The 23,046-nt window shown below is 45.9% G+C and overlaps 4 protein-coding genes across 5 annotated transcripts; 2 read left to right on the top strand and 2 right to left on the bottom strand.

The window, feature by feature from the left end:
* The first annotated feature begins 208 nt into the window (after positions 1–208).
* On the top strand, positions 209–6,341 carry LOC131271599 (phosphatidylserine decarboxylase proenzyme, mitochondrial). 2 transcript variants are annotated; one of them, XM_058273086.1, is made up of 8 exons: positions 209–524; positions 3,022–3,200; positions 3,294–3,433; positions 3,533–3,690; positions 4,182–4,323; positions 4,398–4,725; positions 5,155–5,344; positions 5,423–6,341. In XM_058273086.1, the coding sequence occupies exons 1-8, from the start codon at positions 496–498 to the stop codon at positions 5,562–5,564; spliced, it is 1,308 nt and encodes a 435-aa protein (XP_058129069.1). In that variant the 5' UTR covers positions 209–495; the 3' UTR covers positions 5,565–6,341. The 2 variants fall into 2 exon arrangements, with proteins under 2 accessions (XP_058129069.1, XP_058129068.1); XM_058273085.1 differs by having other exon boundaries at positions 3,022–3,433.
* Positions 6,044–13,687, bottom strand: LOC131271598 (activating signal cointegrator 1 complex subunit 3). The gene is made up of 7 exons (XM_058273084.1): positions 13,428–13,687; positions 13,099–13,366; positions 7,828–13,037; positions 7,579–7,747; positions 7,237–7,403; positions 6,702–7,156; positions 6,044–6,643 (listed from the first exon to the last, which is right to left on the bottom strand). The coding sequence occupies exons 1-7, from the start codon at positions 13,553–13,555 to the stop codon at positions 6,498–6,500; spliced, it is 6,543 nt and encodes a 2,180-aa protein (XP_058129067.1). The 5' UTR covers positions 13,556–13,687; the 3' UTR covers positions 6,044–6,497.
* Positions 13,688–19,619: 5,932 nt separating this feature from the next.
* LOC131268981 (vacuolar protein sorting-associated protein 16B) lies at positions 19,620–21,382 on the top strand. The gene is made up of 6 exons (XM_058271664.1): positions 19,620–19,724; positions 19,790–20,301; positions 20,371–20,398; positions 20,464–20,611; positions 20,681–21,225; positions 21,292–21,382. Exons 1-6 carry the CDS (start codon positions 19,656–19,658, stop codon positions 21,331–21,333), a joined length of 1,344 nt encoding a protein of 447 aa, XP_058127647.1. The 5' UTR covers positions 19,620–19,655; the 3' UTR covers positions 21,334–21,382.
* Positions 21,376–22,963, bottom strand: LOC131269915 (alpha-1,3/1,6-mannosyltransferase ALG2). The gene has a single exon (XM_058272423.1). The coding sequence runs from the start codon at positions 22,961–22,963 to the stop codon at positions 21,722–21,724; it is 1,242 nt and encodes a 413-aa protein (XP_058128406.1). The 3' UTR covers positions 21,376–21,721.
* Positions 22,964–23,046: the final 83 nt, after the last annotated feature.

Here is a 23,046-nt window from a genome sequence, read left to right on the forward strand (position 1 = left end):
CAGGAAAACTATGCACTGCTAACATCCGCTCTGATGCACTACCGAACTGGAACTGATTATTTCAACTTGTCACAATCGATGTTTGAAGCTTTGTTCAAGGAACCTTGGTCAAAAGGTAAATATTATGCTAGCTGTCAGATGATGTGATGAAACGATCCGATCATAATCCGCCTTTCTTTTCGTCAGATCATATTCATCAGCCACGGAAGACGGTAGCCGCCGATCATAATTGTGCTGCTGCATAGCTCTCCAACTTCAAGGATTGAGCAGGCCGTCGGTAAAAGTGAATGAAAGTGTGCAACTATACGCGGGCGGGAAGCATTAGAGCATCAAAGTGCATGTGTTTATCAGGAGCAATCAGTGCGTAAAGTGATCGAGTGCTTGGGAAGAAGAGTGCGTCGAAGCATCAGCTGTTCTCTGCAAACAGCAACATAATTACATTGCCCCCATATCTCGCCCTTCGGAGCGTCCAATTGACGCCAGTTTTCAGTCGAGATGGCTGTGTTTATGCCTAAATATCGGTTGTAAGTATTTTTCATTCAAGATTCTATGCATTACGAAACATTGTTCTGTAGAGAACGGCAGGGTTATTTGTAATGAATTATTTCGACTTATCCACTTAAAATTTAACCAAATGATCTTTGAAATATGCGCAAGACGAACAAAGGAATCCGGTTTTCTTATGTCTCTGCTTAGGTCATTCTCTTCTTTCTTTCCCTCAATCAAGCGAGTCCATGATGCGGAACATCGCTCACGATCTAAACAAGGCAGAGCCTACCAGATGCAACTCTCTCTTTCGTTGATCTTTAACATGTTCTTATGACACCGATCCAAACCTTCTTGGGCAGAACTTGTCTCAATGTCTCAATTATACAACCATCTTAGAAGGTTCCCGTCTGCCGGATTCAAAACATTATTGTTGGCTATGACGTGCACGTGCATATTACCAATAAATGTTTGTAACAAGTTGTAATTTCAAATTTTTTGAAACTGTATCAAAAATAAACCTTCTCGGATAATTCCAATCATAATCATGGGAACTCAGGAAAGAAGGCAATCCGTACAAATTCATGCTAAAAACAAGACCCAGATAGGTTACTAGACAAACACGCACATGCAATCATCATTTCCTGTCCATGTTTGGGAATACCCGCTCATTTCCATCATTTCATAATTTTCCTCGTCGAATCAGTAAGTTGTTATCGGAGCTTACAATAAAAAGATAAAGCGTGCTCTTCCGGTTTGCAGATAGCGTGGGCACTGATAGCACAGGGATAAGCTTTCTTTATCCTTATCTTTTCGCATGTCTTTGAAACCCCCTTATAAGCATATCCTTAGACTAAGGGTTGTTTTTTGTGACATTCTTTAAAACATGTCTTTGTTTTCTAGTAGACTATAGTCCTATAGACATCCAGGCGCGCGAGAACTAGGCCCCGGGTATAGAGTGGCCATAAGGTAGGATACCCTCGTTTGCCATTAATCATTCGATATTAGGATGACGCGTACGGCCCAAGCGGCTCATTTTGGCCGCGGGGTTTATAACCCCTCCCGCAACTAGATAACGCCAATATCGCCAAAATATAACGGCATACCGTTTCCTCCGGTGGGCACAGTTGATTGATTGTGGCCGAACCGCAAGGTTGTCCTCGTGCGAAGGGTTATTATCGGTTGATAAAAACTGCAACTTCATCCCACCGGTTGCTTCACGAGGAAAAGCCTAGTTGTTTGTCTAGTGACTAATGTGTGCCATTTGAGTGTTTGAAAAAGTAGTAACTGATAAAAAAAAACAACCAAGTCAGGTGCGTTTAGTGACTCTTTAGTGTGGTTGTTGTTCCCTTGTGTGAATACCCCGTCTCATTTGTTTGTAAAATATCCTCTTCTCAGCTTCACGGTGGAAGTTCGGTTCCCTTTCGAGAGGATGGGGGGGTTTCTTATCATTACCGTGTTTAATCTAACTGCTATTTGATACTGAGCTTTTCCCTGCCCTACGATATTGGCAAACGATAAACGGTTGGCGTCACCTACCGATTACAGAAGTTTCACGCGTACAACAAGTGTCCTCAAACTCTACCGATGCCACATATTTTGGGAGAAAAACAGCCCGAGTGCCCGATGTTCGCTTTGCGAAAATCGATACATTTTCGAAGGCTCCACTGTGGTTCGAATTAGTGCATGTTGCCGAAGCACCGTACACCCCGCACGTGTTGCGTCGGTTCGTCAATGTCATCCTGTCTGCAACTTTACCAGTTCCGCTTAAGGCCTTCCCAATCCGCACACGGTAGGCAAAGCAGGGCCTAACACGTGATATAGGACGTTGGGCTTCCGTTGGACAGTTATTTTCGTCCAGCGGCTTCTTTTTTCACCCACATTTTCCGACGTCAGCTGTGGCAGGTGGCAGAAGTTGGTGCCACCACACATGGTTGTAGCAAAGGACAAAATGAAAAGGAAAACGGAAACCAACGGAGGGAGGGTTGGTGGGTAGCGGGCAATCTATTGTCGACGGCACAAATGGATGGCGCGCGGCCACTTGTCCACAGTATCCAGTAGCAGTGCACGACTTCAGCATCACGCGACGGAGGAAAGTGGCATTGATGTGGTTCGTTTGATTAGATTTTCGCGTTTCGCGTAGTTCTCGGGGACAAACGCCAAGCAACAGAGCAACATGTGTGGATATCTCACCAATCGTTGTGCTGATATTAAATTAACCAATTGAGGAGCCCGAGACCTCCACCAGGGTAAACGTCGGTGGGAGACGTGGGAGAAGCATCCAAACGTGGTGCGGGATTCGTCTGATTGAAGTGGCAGTGTGAGTGTCCAGGCAGTTTTTGTTTCACTTGGGACGGGGGCAGTTAGTAGTAGCAATTGATCGTGCAAAATTTGGAATACCGAGTCAGAATATCATACTGGCCGCCCTGAGGAGGACGTTCCGCCGAAAAGAATGCCGACCTTCGCCTACCAGAAAAATCTGTCTCTAAACATCTGTTTCGCCATTTCTTGGCTTCTTTTCGGACTCGCCACCAGGTTCACCAGGGCGGTCGCCTTCAAACCGAACCCCCGGCAGTGGTCCACGCGATGGGCAATTTATGGTAGCCGACAACTTACTTCAGCATCCACCAACCACCATCAGCAGCAGCAGCAACAGCATCAGCAGCATCAGCAGCAGCATCAGCAGCAACAACAATATCATCAGTCGACGACAGGTAAATCGCGTAGCAAAGTTTACAGAAAGTGGAGTTGGAAGGCGGGTGCAGGTTGGACTATATTATCGGTTTTGGATTGGTGGTTACTACTAGCCGGCGGTTGGCTAACTTGGCGCGGTGTCTTCCTTCGTTGGACCCCAATCGGTATCTGTATGGTGGTGGCGGCCAAGTGGCACCTTCACAATCGTGAACTCGATAAGAAGGGCCTCCCGCGTACCGCTGCAAAATGGCAGGTGAGTGTGGCCGGCCGTCCAATTTTTTTGGGACAAGCTCTGGTGGTGACAGGAAGTCTGTTATATCCTAACCGACCCACCGACCATTTTTAATTGTAGGCGAAAATGTACTGCTCACTACCACTGCGACTCATGAGCCGCGCATTCGGTTGGGTGGCCGACCGGAAGGTTCCCAAACCCGCACGCCCCATGGTGTACGGTCTATATTCGAACACTTTCGGCGTGAAGATGGAAGAGGCGGCCGCAGCAGATTTCAAGTAAGTACCTGTTAAACACGTTTAGCTTTGTTAGAGACATGTTCGAACTGTTGGAAGTGATCGTCGTTTGAAGTAACTGCAAATCTTTCAGATATTGAATATGAAAAAGGTAATATACACTACGTTTACGATTGATGCAAACGATTTTTTTCTAATCGTTGGTGTTGGTGGGTTTGTTTCTTGTGCTTCTTAACTGCTTGCTTTGTTTTTTAACTGCCATTTTCTTTGCTCTCTCGACTGTGTTCGAATAAAAAACAATGCTGCATCCTTCTATCAAACTTTTTGGAAGATAACTTTTTTTTTAAAACAAAATTTTTAAAAAGAAACTGTTATTGTCGCCTGACGAGTGTTCAAAATTCAACCTTTGCTTTTCTGCTTAAATTCTACGGTGTGAACGTTGGTATTGGTTCTGTATATACTAAGAATTTCTCGAAAATCTTGTATCAGACACTAACCATAGTTTTGTGTCCCTTTTGTTTCAACCAATGCAGAGAGTACAAGAGTTTAGGGGAGTTCTTTACCCGCCCACTTAAAGAAGACGCACGACCCATCGACCCAAAAACCTGCTTTGTGTCTCCGTGCGACGGACGGATACTTCATTTTGGTGCGGCCAGCTCGAACCTCATTGAACAGGTAAGACTCACAATCATATCTCAAGCATCGACAGCATAATTCCTTTCATTCCATCATTTTTTTCCACATTGTAGGTTAAAGGTGTATCATACAGTTTAGAGGCCTTCCTTGGACCACCATCGTGGTGCAAAAAGGACGCAACGGACATGGTGGAGAAGGTGAAGAAAAAGGCATCTCCCGACAGTGTGCTTTATCAGTGCGTCATCTATCTCGCACCGGGTGATTACCATCGCTTTCACTCTCCTGCACTCTGGAAACCGGAACTGCGTCGGCACTTTTCCGGCGAACTGCTTTCCGTGAGCCCCAAAATTGCCGGTTGGATCCCCGGACTTTTCTGTCTGAACGAGCGCGCCGTATACATCGGAAAGTGGAAGCATGGGTTTTTCAGCTACACTGCAGTCGGTAAGTTCAATTCTCAGAGCCCACGAGACCCGGATCTCTCTGTGCCGTTAGCGAATGAAAAGAGGTTTAATTAGATTATCACCCAACGCCGATTCGCCGGCAAAGGTGAAAATCATACGTTCGTTCCTCGTGGTCTGCGGCGTTCGGTTGATAAGAAATTAACCGATGCTGTAATCACTATCAATTTGTGATCCTCTCCCGTACCTCCGGGATCCGGGATGTACCCCATGACACGCGATACACGATCGTACGATCGTAGCTGGAATCCCGTTACGCTATGAATGGAGCCTGATAAGCCAATGTTCAGCTGGCATGAGTGATCGGCATCGTCGGGTGGCGTGAGAAGATCCGTGCAGATCCGGGTCATGGGATTCTCGTAAAAGTCAATGAATCATGTTGCTGATCGAAATTTCTTATGCTACGTTTTAGGAGCTACCAATGTTGGATCGGTGGAAATTTTCATGGACGAAAAACTGAAGACCAATAAATGTAAGAAGAAGAAAACCTTTGACGAGCTGGAGCTACCTAATGACAAGTACCTGGAAAAAGGGGAGCTGGTAGGTCAGTTCCGCATGGGAAGTACGATCGTGCTCATCTTCGAGGCTCCAAAAGAGTTCAAGTAAGTGGCCACACAAGCCATTCGTGTTCCTTCAAACGCAATCATCGGTTAAATTTCTTTTTATCTTATGATTTTCAGATTCAATTTGTTTCCCGGACAGAGAGTGAAAGTTGGGGAAAAATTGGGCACGTTCGAGGGAATCGAAGAGCAAGAGGAAAACCCTGAAGAGGTTAAACGTGTCATTGAATCTTTTTGTGAATCGGAAGTGACAGCATTGTGAAAGTATTTCGATGGGGTGCTGTCTAGACGTTCAGCGCTGGTAATTTGATCAGCTCCAGTGGTAGTTCTCAGGATTGATATAGAGTTAGTGGACACAGTTATTTCTTCTAGGAGCTATATGAAGACAAAACTTAGGAGTTAAGAGACTAAAGCGTATAGGGGCCCAACTTCTGTCTGATTGTAAGACAACGTAATTGCTCAATTGCTTGCAACAACCAAAGAAGACGGGTCTCTAAAATAAGATAAAATGCCAGGGAAGAGACAGAGAAACCTGATGGCGTATTACATTCATTACGTAGTACATATTGTACGCACCTAAATGGGTGGTTGATAGTAAACCCCGACATTTACCATCAATAAGGGAACCCCAACGCCAATGAGGGCACTATAGCAACTCAAAGCCAAATGAAGAGGCCTCCTCTGGCCGAGCAATTGCCTCAGTAATGACCGACCACGGCCAGAAGACTTTTAGATTAAGACACAAGGCAATAGCAAAAAGAAGATGCTAGGCGTGCAATAAATCAAAATGTCGTTACCAATCCTTTGCATGATTGTTAGAAACGAATTATTAAAGTTGCACGATCTTGAACGGAGGACAAAAGAGTGCGTTGCAATGGCGCTCTCTAACCGTTGCTTAGATGTATGTATTCCACCAGTTTGGGTTTCAAACGAGAAACAGTTAAGCCGACGATTCAGTACGAAAGCTACACTGTGAATGTGGAGTATGCAAACAGTCGAATTTCTAATAAAATATATATTTTTATTGACGCCGAAGAAAGTACGTACAGTTCATACTTACCTTATTTCATTTCTTTAATGAAAAATCTCCCTTTAGCACGAATGACGATGTGTTCTGGAGTTACCAGCGACGCTGGAACTTCTTTTTTGATAAATATATTTCCTCCCCAATAGCCATTGCTCAGTCTCTATCAATTCACCAAAAACCTTCACCCTTGGCAAAGACACTTGTGGCCCCAACACTTCCTTCCGGTGGGGTCACCACTTCAATCTGGATGTTGTATTGCTGATCTAGTCCTATGTAGCCATCCGACATAAGGTACACTGTATATATGCAGCGTCCTGAAAAAAAGAAGAATGATTTAATTCACGGAAGGCAAATTACGCACAAGACACTTACCAACGCGTGACGGTGCGTAAAAGCACAACTGATGCGTGCTCCTGTTGCTACGATACACACACCGCTTCAAGGCAATCACCTCACCCTCGGCTTGATGGCCTAATGTTAAAAACCATCCTTCATCCTTTCCCTTGGGGAACTTTGGACAGTGCACGTTGAGTGAGTCGAATGATCCTAAACGTATCAGCTGCACACACACAACGTATTCCTGATCAGCGTACAGCTCCATCCACTGCTCGCGGGTTGGAGGCTGCTGAACCGAACGGTCCACATCTCCCTTCGTGCCGTACGGCCCGCGTACCGAAATCTGCACATTGAGAGACGGCAGCTCGCTTATCACTTTGTAAATCTGTTCGATTTCCGGTTCCTCAAACTCTTGTCTCAGGGGGGCTGCCAACTTTTCATACTTTCGATTGCATTTATCCTTCAGCGCCGGAAGCGTAAGGAAAGGTAATCTAAGGAAACGAGAACACGACAAAAACAATTTCAATTACACATTCAACTTCTTCTAGTGACAATCTTAGCAATTGCTTACTCGGTTTTTATGTGATTGAAAACCGATGCGTTGTACGATTCTACGTTCGGTAGCGTCATAACTACCGGATCCTCCAACCAGCGTGCTTGGATGATGCACTGCATCAATTGCTGTATGCGCAATGTCGTAGCAAGCCATCCTCTTTCCGCACTGATATCAATCATGGCCTACGAATGAATATTTGAAATTGTTGATGTAATTCACATTCAGCTATAAACCAAATCCGTAAGAAACATCCATGACTAATTACAAGTTCGTGGAATGTTTCTCCCAGCCTAGTCAGTCGTATTAAACAAAGAAAAAGCCGGTTCGATGGTGAAATGCATAGTCAAAGTGATATACCTGTAAAATTCGTATCGATTGATCAAGCACCGATTTCGTGTCGGTTCCGTAATCAGAGTTGGGTAGGGGCAATCGGGAAAGGTGCGCCTGTAGCAATAAAAACACCTTCGTGTGTGGGTTGTCCACCGTCAAGGGATCAACCTTAAGGGGGCACAATTTCGCCAAGTCTCTGTGAAAACATGAAGAGGAAAAAAATCCAAGGTAAGCAATTGCCATTTGTTTTGCAGAACTCCAAATCTCTGCCCTTACGCGTTGTACAAATCCTCATTGTGGCGCACGGGGTGTTCTTCGAATTCTGCGGCGTCCGCCATTGCCCGAAGCAACTCTTCCATGCTTAAATCGGGCCGTAACGTGTCGGCAAAGTGACGCATCGTCACATGCGATAGATAGTAATAGGATGAAATGCGCCCCATCGAGGTGGGCCTGAGCGTGCGGTTATCTTCCTCCATTAGCACACAACCGGCACGTATCAGTTTATCAAGCACAGTTTCTATCAGTTCCGACAGGAAGTAATTGATATTCTCCATTTCCGTACTCTCCAGCCCGTAGTAGGTTGGGTTCCGCAGTAAACGCCGGTAGAAGTAGGTCCAGGTTAGGTAATCCAGCACACTTTGCTTCGTTTGCAGCGTACCCGATACGATCTCCGCATTCACGTGATCGGGCAGAACCGCGAGAAGGCTGGACTCCACGGGGAACGGGTCGTAGAGGAACTTTTTGTAGAAGTTTTTCTTAGAGTCCTGCACGTACACGCAGGCGATACCTTCGTTGCCAAACTGAGGTCGACCCGCACGTCCCATCATTTGCAGTACGTCTGTGATGGGCATGTCGACGTAACGCTTCAATTTGCCATCGTAGTACTCCGTGCCTTTGATGATGACGAGATGTGCGGGAAGATTCACTCCCCACGCCAGCGTAGCCGTAGCGATAAGGATCTGTATTTTCCGGTTCAAGAACAATTCCTCGGCCGTCTTACGATCGCGTTCCTGCAATCCGGCATGGTGCATTCCGATTCCGAACGCAAGCGTCAGACGCAAATTACTGTCTCGGACGTTCTGAAGAATTTGCTCCATTTCTTCCTCGGAGGTGTGCAAGAACTGCTTCGGGTTATCTTCCCCCGCGAGGAATGCAATGAGATCGAGGGCAGTGAGACGGGTCTGCCTACGCGAAGCCACAAAGATTAGCGCGGGTGTACACGGAGAGTACTGCCGAATGGCCTGAAACGCGGGTCGATTCATCGTAGCCATACGCGGGCAGTAATGCTTTCCCGGGAAACCCTGAATATGCACCGACAAGGGAACGGGTCGTACGGAAGGTTTAAAGTTGTAAAGCCCCATCATCCCTATGCCGAGCCAATTGGCCAAATCTTTTGCATTCGCCAGCGCTGTCGACAGACCTACTATCCGCACCGTACGCTCGGTATGGGAGGAAATAAAGTTCATTCGTGAGACGATCACCTCTAGCACCGGGCCACGATCTTCTCCCAGCAGATGTATTTCGTCAATCACTATCAACGCCACATCCCGAACGTAGTCTCGCGTCTGCCACGAGCGACTTATGCCGTCCCATTTCTCAGGGGTAGTCACGATCACCGATGACTCTTTGATTGCGCGAATGTCCGGCGTAACATCACCCGTCAGTTCAACCACCTTTTTGCCTAGCTTCTTCTCGATCCGTACCTTCCAGTCGTCCATGCGTTCCTTCACCAGTGCCTTCAGTGGCGCTATGTAAACCACCTTGCCAGTGGGAAGCAGGCGAAACACGCGGAACATTGCCATCTCGGCAGCGATCGTTTTTCCCGAACCGGTCGGTGCGCCCAATAGTACATTGTTGTCCGTGTGGTAGAGGCAGTGGAAAATTTGCGTCTGAATGGGATTGTAATGGGTGAAGCTGTAGAGCGATTCAAACTTTCGATTGTTTAGCACCGTCACCGGTAGGGGCTGCAGAGGTAATAGTTCCGTATGAGGTGGGTGTACTTCCGGGAGGATTAGATGCTTGAAGGACAGCGGCACCAGGTTGTTACTGCCGAGCCAGGTGTCACTAGCGACACGAATGTAATACTGTGGGGGCAACGGGTCCTTCAGAGGGATGGTCATGATGAGTTCTTGCTCTTCCTGCCGAACCGTTTGCCGTTTGGTGATTTGGAAGTACTCAGAGTGATAGATGTAGTTGCTTTCCGGATCCTCTATCCAAATCCAGAACGATTCCGCCGTCTTCCCGTGCACGCGATCGTTCCACCGGAACGATGCTCGTATAAATACACGAATCCGGAGAACCGTTCGTGTGATGGGCTGCAGGGTAGCCTCAATTTCAAGCATCGGGAACTCTTCCGCACAACGTTTGACCATCTTGGCATACCGGTGATTGCGTAAGAAGTCACCAATTTCCTTTTCCTCCATGTCCCGCAGGGCCAGAATGCTGAGCCCTCGCTTTTCAATCTTCTCTACCACATCTAACGGTAGAATGCCAAACTGATACATTGGCGTCTGAGACTCCCACATCTGTTTTTCAAACATTTTGCTTACGTTTAGCATGCGCCCGGCCAAGATGGGATTATTGGCCCGCAGCACAATGGTGAAGAGTGCTCGCGCAATTCGCACCGCGTTTTGCGTAATGTATGACATGTCCGACATTAGGGAAAATGAGCGAACGAACCCCTTCGAGAGGTACGTCTGCATAAGGATGTTGACTTTGCCGTGGATATTTTCACTACCACCACGAACCTGCACCTCACAGCACACGTGCGTCAGTTCGTCCAATTCATCCATCTCGTCGTCGCGAACCTTCAGCTGCTGGAACTCTTGCGCATTGGCCATCATCTGCAGGATGTCGGCATCGGTCATGATCGGTTTGAGCATCTCGTTGAATACCTCGACCGTGTCGTACTTGATGTAGAAATGGGATGCCGTGCGTCCAAGGTCCGTGACATTCAGATCACCAGTGCGTTCGTTGTAACGCACCATTCTGGCCTTGTCCAGTTCCATGGCTGCCTTATGGATCAACTGACGGCGTTTCAGCTCCAGCGAGGGATCGTGCCTAAGATCGTCATAGTTTAGCCCGTAGCATTGCGGGTTCATGCGCATCCGCACGAAGAGGTACGTGTAGCTCAACCAAACGATCGCCTCGTCCACGTTACTGATCGTTCCGAGGGTCACCTCGGCGTTTAGATTGTCCACCAAACACTGGACAAAGTTGGACTCGATCGGGAACTGGTTTGTCAGCAGGGATAGGTAGTGATTCAACTTATCGTGCGTCGTGATGATCGTTCCTACGCCACTCTTATCGTATTGCGGTCGTCCGGCACGGCCAAAAATCTGCAGCACATCTAGTATGCCCAGATCAACAAACGTACCATGCTTAGAATCGTAAATCTCAGTCCCTTTGATAATAACAGCATGCGCTGGTAAGTTGACACCCCACGCAAGCGTCGCCGTACATACTAACACTTTGATTAGACCGTCCGCGAAATACTTTTCTACCAAATTTCGATCCTGACGTAACATACCGGCATGGTGCATTGCCAAGCCGTTTTGGAACAGTTCTACAAATTGCTTGTTGCGACTCTTTGATACAACTTTTATCGCACTTCCGTACTCGGGATTGCTTTCCGGAACTAGCAGATTAATGTGTCCTCTTTGTTGAGCTTGATCCTTGATCATCGTGGCCGTTCGAACGGTGGCATTACGCGCGTGTACAAACACCATCACCTGATGTCCCTGACGTACCATGTCGATGCATCGTTCGTAGCAAATCATGTCCATGTCCGAGAGCTGTTTCAGTGCATTCAACGACTTTACACCGATAAAATTCGTACTCAACGGAACGGGACGGAAGCGTGAATCAAAGAAGAAGAGTCCAATCATTGGATTAACTCTAAGGAACCGAGCCACATCAATGTAATTGGGCAGGGTGGCCGAAAGGCCCACGATGCGAATCATGCTCTGAGAGGATTCCACAAGTCGTAATGTTCGTGCCACCAGTGCCTCCACTACCGGACCTCGCTCACCGTGCAGTAGATGTACTTCGTCAATGATGAGCAATTTGACAAGACTGATGAACGCTACATCGCCAGCACCCTTTCTAGTAACGACATCCCACTTCTCCGGGGTAGTCACTATCATTTGGGTCTGCAAAAGTTCCGTTTTCGTCAGCTGCATGTCTCCGGTTAGCTCTCGGACGGAAATGCCCAACGGTTGAAGTCGTCGACCGAAGTTGCTCGTCATTTCCGCTGCCAGTGCTTTCATTGGCGCCACGTACACCACCTTGAACTGATCGCGATGAATAACTCCCTGATCGACAAACTGTCTGATCGTGTTGACGATTGTCAGCATAGCGACGTTCGTTTTACCAGCACCGGTCGGGGCACACACCAGCAGATTCTCATTGCTATTGTAGGCGGCCGCAAACACTACACTTTGGATGCGATTCAATTCCTCGCAACCCTTGAACGCGATCTGCCCGATCTCGTCTAGTGAACTGATCTTAATTCTGTTGCTCCCGATTGACAACGGAGGTGGATCGGTGGCGGGAATTTTCACCTCCTCGTACAGTTTATTATCGCTTCTTTCCACATTTTCCGGAAGAACAATCTTATTGCCAGCGATAAATCCCACATGACTACGGGCTTCACTGTACGAGTCAAAAACAAAGGGATATTTGATCGGTTTGCTAGCTGGGCGGGAACTTGTAGCAGTACTCGTTCGGTCTCCAAGAAAAGGTTTCGTTTGGGCCACTAGCAATAAACTTTGCTGGTAATTCAGCCGCAATTTTAGCGGATCGATTATCTCGCAAGCTTCCTCATCATCGCCTACTTCGTTGAGAAGCTTTTTAAGCTTCTTCTCCTCCTTGTTCACCTGCTTGCGCAACTGTTTCTCCGATTCAGATTGTATCATTACCGGCCGTAGGTACGATGGTCCTTGCTGCAATGCTTCCATCTTCTTTTGGACTTTTTTCATCATCTTTATCTGGTCCAGCGCTTTCACGGATTCTATCAAATGCTTTCGATTTTGCAGTATTTCCGGAATCACGTCCAGATATTGCACACCGAGAAAATCGAATAGATCCATCTGAAGCTCGTCGTTGGTTTTCGCCGATTTCAGTAGTTCCATCAGATTGTCCACCAGATCCGGAGGTATCTGTTGGGTCAACCAGCTACGCGTATACTTTTCAGATTGTGGTTTCGAACCGGCACTTCCTGATGGTCCTGCCTGCACTGCAGCTGCTGCTTGCGGTTTCGGTATAGTTTCGTAATTCATCGAGAACGTTTGGACTGGTTTAGCTTCGGACGGTTTCGCCGGAGTAAGATCTGTGAGTTTGCTAAAATCATATTTTCTACGCTCAGGATACTTGCAAACTATATGCTCTCCGAAAAGCTCCGGCTCTTCCGAACTTTGTGCATATTCCTTTTCTACAAGGTACTCCCGACATTCGGTATTCAAACTGCTACTCATCTCGAATACCAACTAAAATGAAAAGGTATAATGTTAATCACTGTTTGTGAACACCAACGTGTTCCGGTTTTACCGAGCACATTTTGTTGAGAAGAGCGTTCGGTACTTGACCAAACATTTTCTTCAGCTGAGTCGAATGCTTCATCATAACGACTTTTTGGTCCAAAAACAAGCGCAACACTAAGATCGCTGCTTCGTCTATCAATGTCGTGTTCTCCTCCGAACCAACCATCTCTCGGCACATCTCCCAGAGGTCGCGCAGCTGTTTCGTAAGCACTCCGGAAGATTTTTGATCCAATTTGCTATTGATGAAGAGTTTCAATTCCTTCCAGGTAACGCCACTGCCGAAGAGATACAACCAAAATAAGTACATTGGATACAGATATTGCTGATTTTACTGACCTGGTAGTTTCCTTCTTGCGAAACAGTTGTATGGCGGCCTTTTCTTTAGGATCACTCGTAAGGTTCCGTTCGATATCCAAATCGGTATTGGCACGCATCGCGCGTGAAAGTCTCGGTAGTTCAGTCATTTTATCTACAAGCAATAGGTACTGCAGCTAGCAATCTTCAGATCACTCTGCTAAAACCTGTGCGTTTTATTTATGATTGTTTTAAAAACAGTTGTTTCACAACGAACAGCTGGTATCCACCGCACTTAGTCAGTGGTGCACTTAACCACTTTGCGGATGGTTAATGACTAATTTATTAACTTGATGAAATACGGTCCTACGAAGTCTTCTTCTTCTTCTTCGTCTGCGAGGATTTACACCAGTACGGCTGTTGAATCCAGCTTCCTGGGCCTTCGCCAGCTACTCTGGTGATGTAGACCTCTGTGGATTAAGGACCGGCAACTAAGGCCATATGCCCCGATTTTCTGAAAATGCTCCGACCTACGTAAGGCAGGAAGCCCTTTATGGTGAATCTAACTTGATGAGCAGCAATTGATTTTGTTTTGACCGCTCGTTAAATAAGAAACGCTCCTTCTGTCATATGGGCTGTTGTTTATAATCACGGGTTGAGAATTCACACGACCGTCGTTGGTCGACAGGCTTGCCAGCCATTTCCTGCTGGAAGCACGTCCTATGATCGTAGCCTTATACCGGGCTCACTCGGTGGTTGATAGATGCTTTTTGATTCTTTTCCTTTAAAACGAGATTCTATTAGCTACGATAAAGTCGTAAACTGCTTTCATTTTACATTGCTTCTTGTTCTTCCAGAATTTGATGAATTTATCCAACTTAATGTCCCGATTCTGCTCACGATTAATTGCATATTTACGACAGAAGAAAACCTTATGGGACGCGGTGTCTGGGGTATCACAAAGTTCACAATTTCCGTTAGGAGCACGTTTCATCTTGTGTAGCCAGAAGTTACCATAATCATGTCCTGCTATTAGTCTGTTCAGTGTTTTAATTGCCCTGGTGGAAAGGGACATTCTATAGTGCCACATTTTCCTATCAATACAATTTTGGAAGCGCTGAAATTTCTTTCCTTTTGTAGCACATGCTTCGCGGTACCACTGATTCGCTTCTGAGCGCATTCTGGATTCTAGCCTTTGGATCACATCCTTGAGTCTTATTTTGTTGCATATGGCATTCTGGCTTGTAGTGCCTAGTTTGGCTAGGTGATCGGCCTTTTCATTGCCAGGAATACCGATATGACTTGGGATCCATTGAATTTTCGCGTCTAATTCCAAGCAGGTGTGAGTGATGTTGCTTATGAGTTCATCCATGAAGAGATCTTCACTAGCTTTCAGGAGTATATGACAAGAAGACATACTATCAGTATAAATGATAGGCCCCTTAAGGCTTCTCATCTTGGCGAGGTGTAGTGCCTTGTCAATGGCTAGCAGTTCCACTGTGCATATCGATGTAGCGTTCTTCACTTTGAAGCTGAACTCCTCTTGTCCCGTCGCTCGGTCCTTAATTACAATCCCAATACCACAGCCATGCTCAGTGATGCTTCCGTCAGTGAAGATTGATGGACTATCCTCCAGCGTTTGCATCATGGTCCTGCATATCTGTCTTAGGGCTTCTGGGTTCGTACTGTTCTTGCTACCCTCCAACCCTGGGATTGATAGACTGATTCCCTCCTTTCTAACACCGTTCGTGGCATCGTTGTAGCTGTATTTTGTTACTATATCCAGACTCTCATTGTTATCAACGTATGCCCTGTGTTGTGGCGACGATTTGTTGGATATACTGATGTTTTGGAAGCTGGCGAGTGTTGATCTACTTATTTTCGCATGGGCCAAGGTCTTCGCGAGCTCCTTTGCTACTAAGTACTCGCGTCTAATTTCAAAAGGAATCTCGGAAGCAATTGCCATCAAAGTATTGATCGGTGTGGTTTTGGAGCAACCAGTGACCTTTCTTAGGGATTGGTTAATTACAGTGTTGACAGATGCAATTTTATTTTTGTTTGCTCTACTGGTGCAGGCGATGCCATATTCTAGAGTGCCTCTGATAAGTGCTCTATGAAGTTGCAAGGCCCTTTCCGGATGGACCGAATGACTTTTATTGCATAAGCACTTAACGATGTTCAGTCGCTTACTTGCTTTTTCCTTGAGAGCTTCAATGTGTTCATGGAATTTTAATTTTTGGTCGAATACCACACCCAAAAACTTGTGCTGGGTGTTAATTTGCACCGCTGAATTGTTTATTCTAATTCTCAAGCCAGGATCGTAATTTGGGAAAACCATCGCACAGCATTTGTCTATGTTGACCACAAGGTTTAGCTCGTCTAGGTGGTCCTTGAGCCTGTTGACCGATGCCTGTAGTTTCGCTGTTACCGCTTGTATCGATTGGCCTGAGTGGATAATGGCAAAATCGTCAGCGAATTGGATTACTTCTCCATTCGGAGAGTGGCATTGGCTTGTGTAAATGTTAAAAAGCGTTGGGGACATGATGTCTCCCTGTGGAAGACCGACGGACACAGTTCTTCTCAGGGTTTTCCCATTGACGCACATTTCGATTGTCCGGTTCTGAAGAAAGGCTCTAATCCATCGCACTGCCTCTGGAGGGATCAAGTAGGCTTGGAGGATTCGGAGTAGCTTGCATATTGCGACACTGTTGTATGCATTTTTAAGGTCAATAAAAATGATACCAGTGATCTTTCTTTTGGCGTTATTTAAGCAAACTTGGTTCACTAGGATGTTGGTGGCCAAAGTAGTCGCGCAGTTTCTCCTGAATCCCACGGAAGTGTCCGGGAAAAAACGGTATTTCTCCATTGTGTCCAATATGATTTTATGCACTTCCGTGTTTGCCGCCTTAATTATGGTGGGGAGTAGCGAAATTGGTCTTAGGTTTCGGACGTCGTTGGGGTCTTTTCCAGGTTTGGGGATGGCCACGATCTTAATTGTCCTCAATACCTTTGGAATCCTGCCCTGTGCCCACATTCTGTTGAGGTCCTTTATGAGCATGAGGGTGGTGTCGTCGTTTAATTGCCTCAGAATCTCATAGCTTATTTTATCGTAGCCTGGCGCGGTGTTCTTTTTTTTTGTGACAATGAGGCGCCATTTCTTCAGGTTCAGGAAATCTCCCGCTCCCGTAGAGTCATGGGCTTGTAAGCTCACATCGGACGTTTTTCTGCCGGTGGGGAAGTTTATTTTAAGAAAATCCTTAGCCATCGCTTCATCGCTCATTATGGGATTCTCCTGGTGGTGACCGGGGCGTCCCTTCACCCTGTTGACAATTTTCCATAAGGCATGGGGTTTGGTTTGCGGGGTGACGTCATCCACTGCTTTCCCTAGGCTGTCATCTTTGCCCTTCTTTTTCAAAAATCTAAATCTAGCAGTTTGTTTTTTTAGGTTTATGTGGTTAAGCAAGGTCTTATGTCTGCTGTATTGTCGTCGGGCTTCATTTTTTTCCTCCCAAGCCCGGTTAGTCTCATCGTTCCACCAGGCTTTGGCCACGTACTTGGAGGTACGACGATTTCCTTTTATTATTCCCGTGATATCCTTGCAGATAAGGCTGATGGCAGCGTCCTGGTTGTAAGACAGTTGACCCACCTCGCTCAGGATTTTGCTCTTTTTATAGGTGACCCACTTTTTCCTATGCACAGCCAGCTGGGTTTCAATCGTAATTGCCCTGTGATCGCTCGTGCCGATGTGTAAATCCTCCACCCTTCTGGTGGTATAGGGCAGGATGTCGCACGAACACGCCATCACGTCGATTGCCGTATTCCGTTGGCTGGTGTTGGTGGGGATGTATGTGGCCTCCTTGTTGGTCACTATGGCAAGGTCATGTTCGTCCATACACTCGAGTAGTTGCCTTCCTCTACTATCTGTAGGCTGGTCGCCCCAATAGCTATGATGTGCGTTAAAATCACCTGTAATGATGATCTTTCGGTGCTGGCTCAGATTGGAGCACAGCTCTTCCATCACAGCTTTAAAAACTGCTAGCGGAGTTTTGGGAGTGACATAGGATGAGGAGATCACCAGATTTAACTTTGGTAAGCACACGGCTGTGGTCTGCACATAACACGACATCGCATGGCTGGTGATTCTGCTTGCCTCGAGGCTTTTGTGTACCGCAATGGCAGTACCGCCGTAACCGTCCTCCCTATCATCCCGAAATAATTGGAAGCAGTTTAATCTAACATTGGCGTCTTTCTTTAACCACGTTTCTTGAATGCAAAATATGTCAATGTTCTCGTCTGTTGCAATTCTTTCCAGCTCGCCTACGTTGTTTCGCAGACTCTGCACGTTACATTGTAGGATTTTTATTTTCCTCTCTTTACCATCCATCGCTTGCATGGGAATGGTGCAGAGCGAACCGAAAAGCTTGGTTTCCATAATTAATTATTTTTTACACTTTAAATTTCATAGTCACTCGAAAAATTTTACCCGCTCGGCAGCGGATAATGATCTCAGAGCCATTTTTACTCCGTCCTTGTTTTGTATGACCAGTTCCTCTAGTTGCGTTGGTGTGTCTTCCGACACGTCCATGCCCTTTGTGTTTGTCTTTTCGTTAGTTGATGAGGATTCCCCCTCATCGCAGCGTTCGGTAGTATCGGTGTTTATTTGAATTTTGTCTGTCTGAATGTCGATTTTTTTTGGTTGGGTCACCTGCTCAGGCAGGCTGACCATTTCTTCTTTATAGTTTTTAGTAATCCTCTTCGTGTTTGTTTCGTTTCGTGTTGTGCCCTTTGTCGTTTGGGCGAAGCTTTGGTCTGTAGTAGTGAAAATCCTTGGGACAGTGGGGCACTGCATCCTGCGAATTTTTCTTGCTTCAGCGTAAGTAACGCGGTCCAAGGTTTTAATCTTTTGTATCTCTACCTCGTCGAGGTATGTTGGACACTCTTTGTTGAGAGTGTGGTGGTTGCCTGAGCATGACACGCATTTAATAAAGGGACACTCACCTTCGTGTTCCGGCATACTACAGTTTGCGCACACGCGGTCGCCTCTACACCATTTCTTGGTGTGCCCAATTTTTAAACAAGTGGAGCACCGCATGGGTTTGGGGATATAGACGTCCACGAGGACGGGGTACAAGCCGAAATCTACGGACCGGGGGATTACCGTTGTCTGGAAGGTAATAATCGCCGTTCTAGTGTTAACGATCTCATCACCTACTTTTCTTTTCATAATAACAACCTCGGACACTTTTTGTTCCTTCAAGCCGGCGAGGATTTCTCCTTCCGACATGAATTCTATGTCCGGGCATCGTATAACTCCCTTGCACGTGTTCAAAGTGGGGTGGTCAATCACTTTTACGGCTATGCCACATGGCTCGGGGATCTTCTTAATTGTCTTAGCTTTCTGTGCTAGCTTCTCGTTTTTCGTTCTTATTAAAAGCTTGCCATCCCTGAGCCTAGTGACATGCTCCGGTTTGCCTCCCATTGCATTCTCGAGGACCTTGTTCAGTAGAAAGGGATTTACCCGGCTTAAATCTCGTCCGTCGGTAATCGATTCCATGACCAAAAATTTTTCTTCAGCCGTGATGCTGGTTGCTACTTTTGGCGCTACATTTCTGTTTTTTTTTCGTTTCGGTTCAATCGTGTCGCTTAATGCTCCAAAATAATTGCTGAGGGGTATCCCCCCTCCAGGGTCATTGACCCCCATCCTCGCTAGCTTGCACTACTTTGAAACTTCCTTTTTTTTTTCCTTCTTGCTTCAAAAAGGGTAAAAGGGATTGAGAAAGTCACTGAACTATAAAACTTATCACTCTTTTCAACGTCCAGGCAAAAAGTCACCAACTGACAAATCAAAAAACACGTGTGAATCCGTCAGAAACCAACTGTCGAATGGTCCTACGAAGTCTGCCAAGTTTATCTCAAAATTGCAAACGTTGTCGCAAGAATTCCTGCACGGTGCCACCTGTCAATTTCATTCGTGGCGAGCCGGCTTCTGTCAAACGTAACTTCAATCTGGAATATGAAATATTGATATTTCTGGTATTTACCGGCTTATTTTTAATAAAAATATGTCTGCTCATAACTTTAGATTTTTTCTAAATCATTCCAACACCGTTTAATCGATATATTAGTTGAAATTTTATACCAAAAATGTGTAAACAGAGAACAGATGATCCATGTAGTAAACAGTAAACAACTTCTCACAACAAGTCATCTGTTTTGTTGTTTTTGTCGTGCGTGCTAAAAGTTGCTAACAACAACCTACCTAAGTTCGAAATGGAATCTAAAGATGACGATTATTGGAATGATTCTACTAATAAATCGTTTAATTTCGACGAAGATGATGTAGGTAACGGTATGAGGTGTGCGGAACAGATATAAAAATGGTTCCTTCTTGGTTGGGTAAACAGGTGGCAGTTCTCGAGATACCATCCAACAACAAACGCAGCCTTTTCGGGGAGGACAATACATCGGAAGTGAACTACGGTCATACGCAGGGAGAAATCCCGTTGCACATGATCATTTCGGACGAACACCTCGAGCTCGTTCTGCAGGAACAATCAAGAAATGAATTCACCATTCCTAAAGGAATCTCTTTGGAGGAGGAAGTCAAACTGCTGCGTAAAAAGATACAGGAGTTCGATTATGCTCCACCGACGGAATCGGTGATTCGCAAACTCATACTCGGTAAACCATGCTCGTTGGAAATGTTTCGCGCATTTTCGGAGAAGGAGCAACTGCTTGATCAAGCTGTTGCCTCTGGCAGTGGCAATGCAATCCTCAAAGTGACTCTTTTCCTGGATCGTACTTTGAAGAAAAAACTATTCTACAGTATGCTGCAAACCCGCCCGGAGGCAGTTTATCATTATATGACCTATTTGTCACTTCGTTTAAAGGTTACGGAATGCACGGATTTACTTGTGTAAGTTCAAGTTCATGTGCACTTGGAGGCTGAACCATGCCATTGACTAAACATTCATTTATCTTGCAGATTCCTTGGAAGACACCATGAAGCAAGTGTAAGATAGCTCTGCATGCCACTTCAGCTGAAGCATACAATGTAATTTGTTTTACTATTCTACAGTTGCTGCAGTTTTCCATATTCGTTTGTAGTACACTCAATGTGGAATTTAAGAAGCAGAGATTGAAAAAGATTTATTGTGACTACTTCTCACAGCCCGGATCGAACTCATTCTACGCACAGTTAGTTGCAAATTACATAAATCTATTGGGTAGGACATTTGCTTCTGCTGGAAACCAGAGGAATGAACTATTATAAAAAGATTTTCACATATTTACAGAATACCAAACCGGCGAACTTCATGCTTCAGGTGGAACTAGCAAAGCAATCGGCATTCAAGATAAATCCGTTCTCGAAACGTTAAATTATGTGTGCGGAAATTATAAATGGGGCGACACGTCCTTGCAAACGAACGCCAATCCATTCAAGCTGGCCGAAAATCATCAGGTATCACAAGCACAGTTCGAATGGATAGCATTAAACGAGCGGGCAAAACGCCAAGCGTGGCTAGATTTTGATCATATTTTTGAGAAAAAAGCCTGGCTTAATCTCAAACAGAAATCTTTCAAAATTAACATTCCCATTGATCGAACTATCTTGCGGTTGTACGCACTGCATGCACCAGATCCGGTTCTGAACACGTTCCTTGGCAAAGTTGAGGATCTACAAAGAAGATTGGCCTTGGCTCGAAAAGTGCATTCCAGGCATGGTATCATTGATGCGTTGGTGATGCTTAAAGATCGTGCGGAGTTGGAAGCCTTTCGGGATACATTGGATGCTGGGACGGAGGAGCGACTTTACGCCGAAAATGCCCTGAAATCATTGGTAAGTTAATTAATGTAACTATTTTCCGATTTATCGAATGACACCCCTTTTTTCATTTCCCAACAGAATAACAAGTGGAAAAGTGATGCCATGAAATTAATAAAGTGAATTTGAACATCCAAAGAAGGAGAAACTGTTTCACACTATTGATATGATACGTGTCTTCTGATATCAGAAGCTAGTGGATTAAACTTTATTTGAGAATGCTAAAAGAGCTAACATGTTCTAATAAGCTGACTAATCACAAGCGACTACTTCACATGCTATGGTTAATTCAGTGCAGATATCATGGACTGTGTCTCGGCCTTATTTCTTTGCCTGAAGAGATCGAATATATCCAAATTTTAAACGTGTCCCCTCACGCAAATTTACCTCCCTCTAGTTGTCCGTTAAGTGGCTATTCGTAGTGTATTAGGGATATTTACGAATAGCCGTAAAATTGTCGCGATATCCCCTGGGCCATCAGAAAGGTGCACAGGCGCATACACCACCTATGCTATTTGGCTTTCTTCTCTGCATCGTTTTGAATCAGATCGACGACAATATTGTCCAGCTTGGTGCTGAAAGCCTCGAACGAGAATCGTTGCTGGACGCGCTTGCGCCCCATATCACCCATTCGCTCGCAGTATCTTTCGTCTTTCACCAACTTGGCCATGGCACTGGCAAAATCGCTTGGGAGGGGCTCACATAAGAACCCGGTCTGTTCGTGGATGATTGTTTCCGTGGGACCGCCACTGTTGGCCGCGATGACAGGCTTCGAAAGGTACATTCCCTCCAGCGGAACTATACCGAAGTGTTCGAACTCTGGAGTGTAGATGAGTGCTTGAGCGCGATGTAGGAGATACAGCTTCTGACGATCGGTTGGAGACTTCAGAAGGCGAACCTTAGGTCGAATCTGCATATCTTCTGCTAGTTCTTCGAGCTCGTCGTAGTGCTCAACGTTTTCCAGCACCCGGTCATCGTATCCACCGGCCATAATAAGACACACTTTGTTCCACTCCATCGGGGACAACCGTTCCTGAAGTGCCTTTAAAGAATGCAGAGCCAATGGGAGATTCTTCTTCCGCTCATATCTGTTGATCGACAGGAAGACGAACGCATCTTTCGGTAGCTTGACCACCTGATCCGATTCGCTCATGGTGGATTCATCGAAAAAGCGAGTGTTCAGCGATGGATACAGCACATCCGGGTCGGTTGAGATACGTTTGAATGTTTCTTTGAACACCCGGCTGGTAAATTTACTGTTTACCAAAATACCATCAGCTTGGGCCGTGGTTACCTCCTCGAGGTAGTTTAGCGGCATGCGATAGCATTGTTTGAGTAGGTTGCCTGGCTTGGAGAGCAGCTGATCGGGGTAGTGGCAGTAAAAGAGAATCTTCGGATTAGGTCTGGCCAATCGGAAAATAGGTATCCCGAGCGAAATGAGATCGCAAAACACCACATCCACCGGTTCCTTTTTGGACAGGAAAAGACTGTAGTAGAATGCAGCATAGACCATCCGGATGTAAGCACAAACGGCGTAGAACTTCCCGAAAATGTCTCTTGGCAGCCAGTCCCCGACCGTCATGACCTGCAAACGCCCATCTTTTGTCTCGTCGAAGCAATGTTCCGGATCGTGATGGTTGGTAAGAAATCTGACCGTGTGCCCTTTGCTCTGGAGGGCCAATGCAGCATCCACTACAAGCCGTTCAGCTCCACCGATACCCAGATCCGGATGAACGAACAATATGCGCACCATTTCTATTGCTGGGCAGGGGAAAGGAAACGTTGTATTCAATCGATACAAGCAGCAAACGAGCAGTAAAACAATCTCACCTGAGA

The sequence above is a fragment of the Anopheles coustani genome, chromosome 3 (genome assembly GCF_943734705.1).
Source record: "Anopheles coustani chromosome 3, idAnoCousDA_361_x.2, whole genome shotgun sequence".
Taxonomy (NCBI): Eukaryota; Metazoa; Arthropoda; class Insecta; order Diptera; family Culicidae; genus Anopheles; species Anopheles coustani.

What these genes read in the sequence shown, in the direction of transcription:
- LOC131269915 (XM_058272423.1), bottom strand. Translation starts at nt 22,963, where the DNA reads ATGGTGCGCATATTGTTCGTTCATCCGGATCTGGGTATCGGTGGAGCT.
- LOC131268981 (XM_058271664.1), top strand. Translation starts at nt 19,656, where the DNA reads ATGGAATCTAAAGATGACGATTATTGGAATGATTCTACTAATAAATCG. An exon ending in AAATTACATAAATCTATTGG is followed by an intron (nt 20,612 to 20,680) that starts GTAGGACATTTG and finishes ACATATTTACAG; the next exon opens with AATACCAAACCGGCGAACTT. An exon ending in AAAATGCCCTGAAATCATTG is followed by an intron (nt 21,226 to 21,291) that starts GTAAGTTAATTA and finishes ATTTCCCAACAG; the next exon opens with AATAACAAGTGGAAAAGTGA.
- LOC131271599 (XM_058273085.1), top strand. Translation starts at nt 496, where the DNA reads ATGGCTGTGTTTATGCCTAAATATCGGTT. An exon ending in GTACCGCTGCAAAATGGCAG is followed by an intron (nt 3,434 to 3,532) that starts GTGAGTGTGGCC and finishes TTTTAATTGTAG; the next exon opens with GCGAAAATGTACTGCTCACT. An exon ending in GCGGCCGCAGCAGATTTCAA is followed by an intron (nt 3,691 to 4,181) that starts GTAAGTACCTGT and finishes CAACCAATGCAG; the next exon opens with AGAGTACAAGAGTTTAGGGG.
- LOC131271598 (XM_058273084.1), bottom strand. Translation starts at nt 13,555, where the DNA reads ATGACTGAACTACCGAGACTTTCACGCGCGATGCGTGCCAATACCGAT. An exon ending in TTCTCAACAAAATGTGCTCG is followed by an intron (nt 13,038 to 13,098) that starts GTAAAACCGGAA and finishes TTTTCATTTTAG; the next exon opens with TTGGTATTCGAGATGAGTAG. An exon ending in AATCGATACGAATTTTACAG is followed by an intron (nt 7,404 to 7,578) that starts GTATATCACTTT and finishes ATTCATTCGTAG; the next exon opens with GCCATGATTGATATCAGTGC.